The sequence below is a fragment of the Scomber scombrus genome, chromosome 1 (genome assembly GCF_963691925.1).
Source record: "Scomber scombrus chromosome 1, fScoSco1.1, whole genome shotgun sequence".
Taxonomy (NCBI): Eukaryota; Metazoa; Chordata; class Actinopteri; order Scombriformes; family Scombridae; genus Scomber; species Scomber scombrus.
In genome coordinates, this window is record NC_084970.1 from 33353008 (window position 1) to 33365891 (window position 12884).

At 34.7% G+C, this 12884-nt stretch overlaps 1 protein-coding gene across 1 annotated transcript; it reads left to right on the top strand.

Annotated features, from left to right (window-relative positions):
- On the top strand, positions 1-12884 carry ero1a (endoplasmic reticulum oxidoreductase 1 alpha). Its single transcript, XM_062420829.1, has 15 exons — positions 1-208; positions 1623-1742; positions 1876-1959; positions 2065-2106; positions 2455-2531; positions 2820-2893; positions 3600-3720; positions 4969-5030; positions 5123-5149; positions 5226-5318; positions 6866-7112; positions 8087-8156; positions 10185-10271; positions 10438-10574; positions 11273-12884. Exons 1-15 carry the CDS (start codon positions 137-139, stop codon positions 11331-11333), a joined length of 1374 nt encoding a protein of 457 aa, XP_062276813.1. The 5' UTR covers positions 1-136; the 3' UTR covers positions 11334-12884.

The following is a 12884-nucleotide window of genomic DNA, read 5'->3' on the forward strand; positions in this document are numbered from 1 at the left end:
CTTGCATGAGCTCACTGCCTGTAATTGCCTCCTCCCAGCTTCTCTGACTAAATACTGAAGCTTTCTGACACGCTGCACACTTTTACACAGTCTAACAGTGATATCAGAGAGTCTAAAGGAAGCAGCAGGGGTCGATATGAAGCTGGTGGTCTTCCTCTTCCTCCTCCTCCAGGTATCCGGAACTGCAGACAGCAGGTGTTTCTGTCAGGTGAGACTGAAACGAAAACATCTCTCTGATCTGTGTGTGAAGTATTCAGACTGTAATGTAACTTTTAGTGGATTTACATAAGTTATAAATGTACTGTATCTATTAGAAGTTGTGTTGTTTAAAACACAGCACAGGTTAAAGTGAAAGTGAAGTATGCATGCTTTTAAAAGTGTGTGTTGTGTATTGTGATGGTTGTAAACTATACAGTCATAATGAGGGCAGACTGGGACACACTTGAAATCCTCCTATCAATAGCCTAAATATAGCTGAGTAGAGTGATAATGGGCATCATGTGGGTAAACTTCTGAGCTCTCCTCTCAACTCACAACTTAAAATACTCAATCAGTCATCAGGTTAAAGAAATATGTTTTAAAATACACTATAAATGAACAGTTTTAGTGTTAAATATCCAAGTAAGAGAGGTGAAAGTCTTAAAGATCCCCCTCAGCAAGGCTAGATCTACCTTATGGGCAATCTGGGAAAAGTTTCATCATCACACTGGTGAAAGTTGATGTCACAAATCACACACGTCGGTACATGTAACTTAGATTTTAAGGTGATTTAAGGTTAAGAAAGTCTTTCCACTTACAGCAGTGAAAATGAAATGAATGTGAAAACAAACGCTGCACATACAAGGAACAAGAAGAAGAAGAAAAAACAGGTTTTTCTCTGCAGGGAAACTTTAAAAATCTGTAATTAATAGGGCACTTCATCGATTTTATACATGAAGCTCAGCTGTTTACCGCCACAAGGTGAACTAATAATGGTCTTCTGTGGCTCTCGGGGTGTTTTCTAAAATCTAAAATAACCCGGATGATGTCATCAGGGTTATCTCAGATTGGGAACACCTGAGCAGTGTCGGCAGAGAGTTTCAATGACCTGAGGAAGATGATATGTTAGATTTGACTATTAAAGCCAATAAATTAACACACGAATAAACAGATTTAGTATTTATCCATTTGCAACAGCATTTAGAGCATCATATATTTACAGGAAACACATTTCTTACAGTAAAAACAATATAGGAATAGTGGAAAATATAACCATTTTATTCACTTTTGGCTAGTCAAATGTTTCTAGAGGAGTATTGGGCTCTTCTGGTGAACTTTACATGGCATGCAAGGTCTAATAAAAACATGCAATCAGGACACATAATAGACAATGTAGGATCCAGTGGTCTTGCAGGTTGACCCAGATTAGAGACTAAAAGTCAGAATAACGCTCCCTCTGCTGCAGAAAGTGTGATTGATTTTTGACTTTTCATCCATTAATGTTCCATCAGGATTGCGACCTGTTCAAAAACCTCAACTCTCCATGATCTCTTCTATTGAAAAACATTTAATTTAATTTATAAGATATCAGAGGAGGAAACATTTTGACTTAAATAACCAGCTGTTTGTATTTTCTAATTCAGCTCACAGGTGACCTGGAAGACTGCGCCTGTGATGTGGAAACCATCGACGGCTTCAACAACGACCAACTGTTCCCAAAACTTCAAACTCTTCTGGAGTCTGACTACTTTAGGTTTTACAAGGTGAGCTATGCTGATGAACACACACACACACACACACACACACACACACACACACACACACACACACACACACACACACACACACACACACACACACACACAGATAAATATATTGGGGCTTGATCCTTTGCAGGTGAACCTGAATAAGCCGTGTCCGTTCTGGATGGACTTGAATCAGTGCGGTCTGACGCTCTGTGCTGTGCAGCCCTGCTCTCCTGTGAGTTCCTCCTCTCATTTACCTACGAGTAATAAAACAATAAAAAAACAACTGTTTGCTTTATTCAACCTTATTCGAACTGACTGATACTCTCTCTGCTTACAGAACGAGGTGCCAGAAGGACTCCGATCCTCCTCACACAACAAGGTAAGTCAGTCAAGACAACTGGTTGTTTAGGGTCAGTCAAGACAAAAGTGACCCCCCAAAAACAACTGAAAAATGATTTAGTTTACTTTAGTTTAGTTTAGTTTAGTTTGCACACATTTTAAATTACACACACAAAAATTATAGATAATATACAGTGCAGGGAGAGGCAGAACAACCAAATGGGCTTATTTAAAGCCATAATACATTAAGAAAAAACAATCACAAAAAAACATTCTTGTGAAGCTCTTTAAATGAGACAGAACAGTTTATGATCTACTGCAAAACCATTAAAGTGTTTGTGTGTTTGTGTGTTTGTGTGTTTGTGTGTTTGTGTGTTTGTGTGTTTAGTATTCAGCCGAAGCAAACGAGCAGCCGGATGAGTGCGAGAAGGCCGAGCACCTCGGAGCTGTAGATGTCTCTTTAAGGTGAGTTTTAACAATCAAAGTACATTAAACACATAACAATAAGCACATTAGTGTCTTTAAAAGGTACAACTTCATATAAAGTCCACAGTTTCATCACAGGATAAAGAGTCACAGCAGCTTTAAATAATGTTTTTAAATCAGCTGTGAATTAAAAACAACAGATGTCACACTGACAGTTTTAATCTCCTGCGTGACCTTTGACCTCCTGGATGTACAGTATATAGTGAGGTTAAGTCCAAAGGTCAAAGTTCAACCTGTAGACTTTTCTCTATCTGTCTTTTTTTCTAGCGCTGAGACCAGAGAGGCTCTGCAGGATTGGAGCAAACACGATGACGAGGCCGAGCGCTTCTGTGTGGTTGACGGTGAGATTCAATCAATCAATCAATCAATCAATCAATCAATCAATCAATCAATCAATCAATCAATCAATCAATCAATCATTCAATCAATCAATCAGTCAATTGATGAACAAATAAATGAATGATTTCACTTTTATGTATCACCAGAAATAAGAACATACACTTATTTGGGGGAAATTAATGTTAAAAAATAAAATAAAATAAAGAATTCAAACAGGAAACATAATATAAAGCCTGCTGTATGTTTGTGAGAATTATGATTAAAATACATAATTATTTTTGGAGGTATTGAATACATTTTTGTAAAGACAACATACATGTAAAATTAAGAAATGAACATTTATTTTAATAATATTATGCAAGGGAATCATTTTATTCATTTATTAATTTAATCATTTTTATTTCATTTTAGAGAATATGATGAAAAATACACAATTGTTTTTTTGTTTTGTAGGGAATGTGATGATAAAAATGTAACAAAACACATAAGAATTTGTATTTATTTCTTCTATAACTTACTATCCAGTATTTGCCTTTATATAAAAAAGTGTGTAAATCTTCTATTATAAGTGAAATCTCTGCCACTTCCTTCACTATTTCCTCTTTAACTTTTTGTTTTCTTTTGTTTTTGATGAAACTGACAAAAAAGAGATAAATAAAAATGTCATAATATCAACTCAGAGCTGACTTATATTCTGTTGCTTCCCAGACGAGCAGTCACCAGACTCTCAGTACGTTGACCTGCTGCTGAACCCGGAGCGCTTCACAGGCTATAAGGGACCAGAGGCCTGGCAGATCTGGAACAGCATCTACGAGGAGAACTGCTTCAAGTAAAATATTAACAATATAAAACAGCTACAGCTCAAGATTATAGTTGGTGGACGATATTATAATTACATAATATATATGTATCTCACAGAAAGAACTAAATGTCCTAAAACACTGACTTTTTAAGTGTTATTTAATATCTCTTTCACGACTCTACCAGCCACAATATAAAGTATGATGGGAAACCAGCAGGGACCTTGAATGCTTTAATATTATATAATTTTTTAAAGATAAGATAAGATAATATTAGTTCATTAGTTCCATGATGCAGCTGCAAAGTGGATAGCAAAAAAAAAAAGAGCATCAACAAAAAAGAAATAATAGGTGCACAAGCAATAAAAACAATAGTAGTAAAATGTAGTTAAAAAAAAGAAGTAACATTATGTACAAGAGTAATATTGGTGTTGTCAGAATGATTAAAATACCTGAATCTGATATTGATATTGGAAAGATTTGAAAGGTTTTTAAAGATCTTTACAGCCGTATTTGGGGATTAAAGCAAGAAAATATTTGTGAGCCTGAAAAGTTGTGCAGGAGGAAATGTGTATAATGTATTTAATGAAATTTTATATGAATTTAAATAGCACAACAATGCTTTGAGCTAAATGCTAACATGTCCATATATATATATATATTTTTTTTTTTTAACCTACTTTTTATTTAGTTTTTATCAACGATGGTACAATATAAACAATTCCATACAATTACTTTCTTTTTTCCTTTTACAGCTGCACATAGTCTTTATATATATTATATTCAAGCATGAAGCAAGAAAGCAACACTAGGAAGATTTAAAAAAAAAAGGCAAACCAAAGGGCATAAGTGTCCACTCTACACACATATATATATATACACCTATATATTAATGTATACTGTACATACATGCAACACGCCCCTTATATTTTGACCTGATAATGACGCTTGATGAAATGTCAGAGTTACTGCAATTCCTCCAATAAGGAACATGAATGTATGCACAAAATTACATGCCGATGTACACAATATATGTCAAGATATTTCACCTTAAAACAAAATGTTGGACTGGTCAACAGTGCCGTGCACAGAGTCATGCAGCAACAGTGACTAAAGAGTATAAATGTGGTTTAACATCAGTGAAGCTTTTAATCTGACTGTGTAACCTGCAACAGTTCAACCCCTTCAAACTATCTAAATGTCTTGTCCAGCCTCTGAAGTGAAGTAAAACTGAGTATTTGTGTTTGTTCATCACTTCTTTTTATTCCCTCTGACAGGCCGTATAGTATCAAACGACCACTACATCCCAGTGTTTTCCAGAGCGGTGCAGGAAGTGATGGTGAGAAGTCTTTATTGTTGTAATTCATCATGATTCATTGTGTTGTGACAGTCAGTTTACTGTGTGTGTGTCTCTGTTGGGTTCATTAACAGGAGGGGCTTTCTACAGCTGGCTGGAAGGTAACTTAACTTTGCACTTACATGTGATTGAGTAAGAGAAATGTTTTTGTGAGGTGTTGTTAATGTTAAATCACAGGTCAGTGTGTGGAGAAGAGAGCTTTTTACCGGCTTGTCTCCGGCCTCCACGCCAGCATCAACATACATCTGAGTGCCAGATACCTCCTGGAGGGTGAGACACAAACACCTGCACAAACTTTCACTGACTCATTCAATATTTATTCTCCTCCTTCTTCCTGTTTTTTTCAACTAAAAATATGCTTTGAAAACAGGTTAAAAGCCCCGAAAACCATCGTACCTTAGCACAGTTTTCATGCCAGCTTCGATCATTTTAAAGCACTGAATTCTGTATTAGTTTTTTTTTTCCTGTGTGCTCTTATGAGTTAGTTTGGAGCAGGTGGTACTCAATCAGAAAAAAAAAATGATATTAAAAATGATGTCCTTGCACCAATCAGAATATGAAGCCAGTAGTTGAATCATTGCTCATATTATCAATCAAATCTAATTGAGTTTCGGAGGATGGTTACATTTTAATTGTTGCTTATTTACTAATGAATATATAATGTTATATATTAATGTTAATGTTATATATTGTTTTAAAGCAAGTCTTCAGGGGCTTAATGATAAATTATCACTTAAATGTGTAAAAATGAACTGTATCCCTTTATTATTGGGGGAAATCAACTGAGTCTATTTAGGCATTCAGACAGAATGGACATAACTTTATTGTCATTTTCACTTTATTTTGTATTTTCATACACAGAATGAAATGAAATACTGTTCCTCACCAACTCCTGTTAGTGCATTAAAAAAAAATGTAATAAATAGGTACTAAAATAAAAAAAACCCAAATATTTCAAACACACAATTATTCCCTTATTGAGCCTCAATAAATAGAATATAGTTAATAAATAGTTTATACCACACTATAATGTAGTTATAATCTGCCATAAATGTATTTATTAATGTATTTGTTAACTATTAACTGCCCTGTGGACTCCCACATGAGGAGGCTTATGAATGACAACACACTACATATTACAAACACTCCTCATGTCTGCTTATAATGACATTATAGTGAGTTTTAAACCATGTATACACTATTGCTATGCTTATAAAAGCTAATAAAGGGAACGTGAAATAAAAAGCTACTAATGTGTCAGCAGACAGAGTGTTTTTATGATTCCCCTGCTTGATCTAAATTTTATTAACCCTCCTGTTGTCCTCAGGTCAAGGAAGAAAGGAAGGAAGGAAGGAAGGATAGAAGGAAGAAAGGAAGGAAGGAAGGAAGGAAAGAAAGAAAGAAAGAAAGAAAGAAAGAAAGAAAGAAAGAAAGAAAGAAAGAAAGAAAGAAAGAAAGGAATAAGGAAGGAAAGGAGTAAGGAGGGAGTAAAAGAGGAAGGAAAGAAGGAAGGAAGGAAGGAAGTGAGGAAGGAAGGGAGGAAAGAAGGAAGGAAGGAAGGAAAGGAATAAGGAGGGAGGAAAAGAGGAAGGAAGGAATGAAAGAAAGAAGTATGGAAGGAGGAAGCAGCAAAGAAGGATGGGAAGAACAAAGGAAAAATTAAAGAAAGAGGGAGGAATGAAGGAAAGAAGGAACAGTCAAAACAGATGGGGTCAATTTGACCCGGGAGGACGAAAGGAGGGTTAAAGTGATTTATAAAATGAGACAAACAACAAAGTAGTGTATTAATAGTTGCGTTAACCCTTTCTTCTCCACAGACAGCTGGTTTCAGAGGAAGTGGGGTCACAACATGTCAGAGTTCAGGCAGCGTTTCGACTCGGAGCTGACGGACGGCGAGGGGCCCAAGAGGCTCCGCAACCTCTACTTCCTGTACCTGATCGAGCTGCGAGCGATGGCCAAAGTGCTGCCGTTCTTCCTGCAGTCGTCGTTCAAGCTGTACACCGGCCGACCGGAGGAGGACCGGAAACATAAAGCGATGCTGCTGGAGATCCTGGAGCTGAGCAGGTAAAGTCTGATCTGAGGCACGACGCTCACATCAGACCAGACTGTGGTGAGGTTTTAGATTTAAGATGCATAGTGTTGGTTAAACTTGTTTATTTATTAACCCTCCTGTTGTACTCGAGTCGAGGAAGAAGGAAGAAGGAAGGGAGGAAGGAAGGAAGAAGGAAGGAACGGAGAGAAGGAAGGAAGGTAGGGGGGAAGGAGGAAAGAAGGAAGGAAGGAAGGAAGGAGAGAGAGAAGGACGGAAGGAGGGAGGGAGGGAGAAAGAGAGAAGGAACGGAGGAAGGAAGGAAAGAAGGACAGAGGAAAGAAGGAAGGGGTAAGGTGGGGGGGGAAGAAAGAGAGAAGGAGGGAGGAAGGAAGGAAAGGAAGGAGGGAGGGAAAGAAAGAAGGAGGGAAGAAAAGGGGATGGAGGAAGGAAGGGAGGAAAGAGAGAAGGAGGGAGGAAGGACAGACGGAAGGAAGGAAGGGAGGAAAGAAGGAACAGTCAAAACAGACGGGGTCAATTTGACCCGGGAGGACGACAGGAAGGTTAATTTGTTATTTTTTGTAAACTGTATAATCAGAATTTTCTACATATATTTCCTTGCTATATAAATAGAGCTATATAAAATATATTAATAAATATTTAGCTTATGTTTGTTATTTTTAAAATATTTGTACATACCTTTATTTTTTTATTTATTATTATTTAAAAAAAAAAGATACTTTACAGTATAATTGTTTTTGTTCTTTGTTTTTTAGCATTTATGTTTATTTTCCATTCATTTTTGTTTGAGTCATAATTTTTTTGTACTTTACTGACTTTTTAAAATACAGTTGTAAAGTAATATTTCCTTGCTGGTTTATACCATAAAGGATACAAGATCACCTACATTAACACATTTAAATTTCTCCTTTATAGTAACTTGTTGTGTGCAATCATAATATTTTAAGCTGCCATATTTATAGTATAACCTGACCGTTCGCTCTTTTAGATCTTTCCCTCTGCACTTTGATGAGACTTCTCTGTTCGGTGGGAATGAAAAAGAAGCAGCCAAACTGAAGGTTGGCAACTATTTTAAACTCTGTTCAGTCTTAAAATGTAGAAATAAATACAGTACTGTACAGTTTAGTTTATAACTGATTGTTTTTTGAGGGAAATCACCTTGCTTTAAAGAAGGCTGGTCAGTATTTCATTATAAGGTGTCAGTGCTTAATGGATGCATTCAGTTTTTACATGTGTTAATGCAGCTCTGACCATCAGTCCTAATGTTGTCACAGACATTTTATTCATTCTTGTCGCCTCATTAACAACGAGACTTTCTTCATTATCACCCTTCCACAAAGAAAAGAGAACTAAAGTTATAGTTATAGTTCACCCTATAATTAAAATACAATCCTTATCCTCCGTCCTCAGTTGAAACTCCACTTTAAGATTGTACTGAAATGAAACACATAATGAGAACATGTTCGTTGTGCCTCCTCAACCTCTAATATATATTGACTTTGATGCTTTTCTTCTGTTTTGCATCAACCAAAAATAACCATAAAATGTCCACCATGATTTCTGTAAACAGCTGCAGAAACGTGGTTGACTACTATTATTATATATAAGCTATTATTAGTTACTACTACTAAAACTATTATTAGTACTACTACTACTAAAACTATTATTAGTACTACTACTAAAACTATTATTAGTTACTACTAAAACTATTATTAGTACTACTACTAAAACTATTATTAGTACTACTACTAAAACTATTATTAGTACTACTACTACTAAAACTATTATTAGTACTACTACTACTACTATTATTAGTTACTACTACTAAAACTATTATTAGTAGTACTACTAAAACTATTATTAGTACTACTACTAAAACTATTATTAGTACTACTACTACTAAAACTATTATTAGTACTACTACTAAAACTATTATTAGTACTACTACTAAAACTATTATTAGTACTACTACTAAAACTATTATTAGTACTACTACTAAAACTATTATTAGTTACTACTAAAACTATTATTAGTACTACTACTAAAACTATTATTAGTACTACTACTAAAACTATTATTAGTTACTACTAAAACTATTATTAGTTACTACTAAAACTATTATTAGTACTACTACTAAAACTATTATTAGTACTACTACTACTACTACTACTAAAACTATTATTAGTACTACTACTACTACTACTACTAAAACTATTATTAGTTACTACTATTAAAACTATTATTAGTTACTACTACTAAAACTATTATTAGTTACTACTAAAACTATTATTAGTACTATTACTACTATTATTATATATAAGCTATTATTAGTTACTACTAAAACTATTATTAGTACTACTAAAACTATTATTAGTTACTATTAAAACTATTATTAGTTACTACTACTAAAACTATTATTAGTACTACTACTAAAACTATTATTAGTACTACTACTACTACTACTACTACTACTAAAACTATTATTAGTACTACTACTAAAACTATTATTAGTACTACTACTACTACTACTACTACTACTAAAACTATTATTAGTACTACTACTAAAACTATTATTAGTACTACTACTACTACTACTACTACTACTACTAAAACTATTATTAGTACTACTACTAATACTACTACTACTATTAAAACTATTATTACTACTACTACAACTATAACAATTACTACTATTATTATATATAGGCTATTATTAGTTACTACTACTACTAAAACTATTAGTAGTAGTAGTTTTAGTAGTACTTATAATAGTTTTAGTAGTAGTACTACTAAAACTATTATTAGTACTACTAAAACTACTACTACTACTACTACACTACTACTAAAACTAATATTACTATTACTACTACTACTACTATGACTACTACTTCTAATATTACTACTATTACACATTTTATTTGTATAGCATCTTGCTTTACAAACAATATAAATTAAAAATAGAATAAATACAATCTATAAAATCAATAAGGATTAGCTTCTTTTTTCTTTTATTATTAATCAGTTTTTCTTTCTTTTACCGTCAAAGTGAAACGAGTGTGTCTTTTCTTGTGTGGGTTTAACGTCAGGAGGACATCAGACTGGCCTTCCTCAACATCTCCAGGATCATGGACTGTGTCGGCTGCTTCAAATGTCGCCTGTGGGGGAAACTGCAGGCAAGTCGCAAAAAACCTCGATGCTTTAATATTAATAATGTTCAGTATATGATGTGTGGGTAAAGTTTAAATAACACTAAACCCCCGTACGCTATATATTCTAATGTGTTGTGTGAGTGTATTGTGTTCTCTGCTTTGCTCTGATCCGTGTCTCCGCTCTCATCAGACTCAGGGATTAGGCACGGCGTTAAAGATCTTGTTTTCAGAGCGACAGATTGAAGCTTTGCCAACATCCAGCGCACAGCGACCCACTTTCAAGCTCAGCCGGCAGGAGGTCGTCTCCCTGTTCAACGCCTTCGGAAGGTGAGAGTCTGTCGGCATCGTAGAATAATTAAAAACCATCTGTCAAATACCTTTTTTTATTTTACTGTTAAAGACAGTGAGGACTCAAACTGAGAACAAAGAGAGATAACATATGAAAGGTTATATTTCTCAGGTGAGTTTGATCATGTGCAGCTTTATATATCTGGAAATATAGCAGATATATCACCTTTTTTTTTTAAATGGCTCAGGGCATTTCTTCAGATTAAACACTTTAAATTGAAGGAATTCTCATTTCTATGAAAAGTAAAGCTCTTGTAGTATCAGTGAGGGAAGTTCACATAAAAGAAGAAAGATGAAGACCAAACTAATTACATAATTAAAGGTTATGGTGATTTTCTATATAGTTTTTTAATCTTTAATCTTTTTAACTCTTTCTTTCCTTTTCTATCAAGTTGTATCAGATGTCTGGGCCTTTTTAATCTAAATGTAGATGTGTAGGCAGAAGTGGAGCCTGATGTCATCTCACCGGAAATTCATTCATATAAAAATATATTACACAAGTCATTATGTATTAATATTGTGGCCCTCAATGTAAAAATCTGATGATTTATAGTGAAACTCTGACTTAATCTTAACCTTAAGTTTAAATGAGCCAAAGTTTTAGATACAGTAGGTGTAGCAGCAGTTTGGAGTTGTTGGCTATGTGAGAATGTTAAGACCAAATATTTGTCTCTCAGGGTTTCCAATAGCATCCGGGAGCTGAAGAACTTCAGATCGCTGCTGGCGGAGGAGCGGTGACGGTGACGAGAGGAGTCATCTGTCGACTCTTTTGACGGAGCAGCCCGTCCTTTACAAGAAAAACCACAATATGGGGCTTAAATTCAGGCCGGCAAAAATGACTTATAGTTCAATTTACGGCATCTAGCGGCCGTAGTAATTATGACCCACAGTTCAGATACAGTTCAGATGACATCAGTGTGAAATGATTTGATACGTTTTGTTAGAAGGAGGCAGGAGGAATGAGGAATGGACGCCTCCAACAATGAGTCATGTTTCCAGTTGCAATTTACTTATTTTTGCATAACTTTAAGGAAATATAAACCACGTTTCAAGTGATCATTTTAACCCAAGCCATTATCTTTATCTTACCTTAATCACAGCCATGTCACATCATAAAACATCATTATTATCATTGTTATTAGCGACATATCAGGGTCCTATTGGTCATTCTGGAGAGCATCGCCATGGCAGCTAAATGGTGTGAATGTAACTATAGGTTGTTTGTTTACCGGCTGAATTTCAGGCCTGTACTTGATTGTTGGCTGGGGTCAGTTTTCCACTTTATATCTAAACTTTTGTGACCACTGTAAGTCTCAGCATGACCGTCCCGACTGTCTGAGTCCTGCTGAAAAGTCACTTAGATGAAAATCAGAGGTGATGGGCGGTGGCTGTGCTTATTTTTTTAGAATGAAATCTAACAAGTTGTCGTACTGTATGTGTGAAAACCTGCCTTGAATAATGATTTCAGATAACGTTAATTCACTAACTGCAAGTCTTCTTCACCGATCATCTGCTGTTATTGTTCAGTGTACAGCTGAAACTGTTAATTGAATAATTCATTAGATGCTCGACAGAAAATTAATCAGCAACTTGATAATTGATTAATTGTTTCAGATATTTTTTTTTAAAGCAAAATTACTGACATCTTATTTCAGCTTCTTACATGTGATGATTTGCTGTTTTTTTTTTTTTTTTTCATAAATGAGACTGACTTGAATATTTAAACGTTTTGGGCTGTTAGACAAAACAAACTAATTGAAGACATCACCATGACATTTCATAGATTAAATGATTAATAGAAAAATATTATGCAGATTAATTGATAATGAAAGGAATTCTTAGTTGTAGTAAAGTGATCATGCTGATGGGGGCGCTGTTTGCACAGAAAACTGATTAATATATTTTACATGATGAACTCACCAGCACAGGTTGATTCAAAATATACATTTAAAAATCTTCAGAAAAGATTAAATATAAAAATATATGCAGTGTTTTATGGTAAACAACTGAGACTGGAAAAAAAGTGTATTTATTTATTTTAAAATGTCAATGTTTTTATGAATGTTTTTATGCTTTTCAATGATCAATAATCTATCGTAAATGCTCACGTGATCATCCTTCTGCAGCTTTCATTGACTGCTTGTGTTTATGAACATTAACCCACTTCTGTCACTGGGTTAATGGTGCGTTCAGGTACACCAGGAGAACTCACAGCACCCTGCTTAACCTGTTTGTTTACTGTCTGACATTTCACTATGGACCTTCCAATAAAGGCAAACATGCCACAAA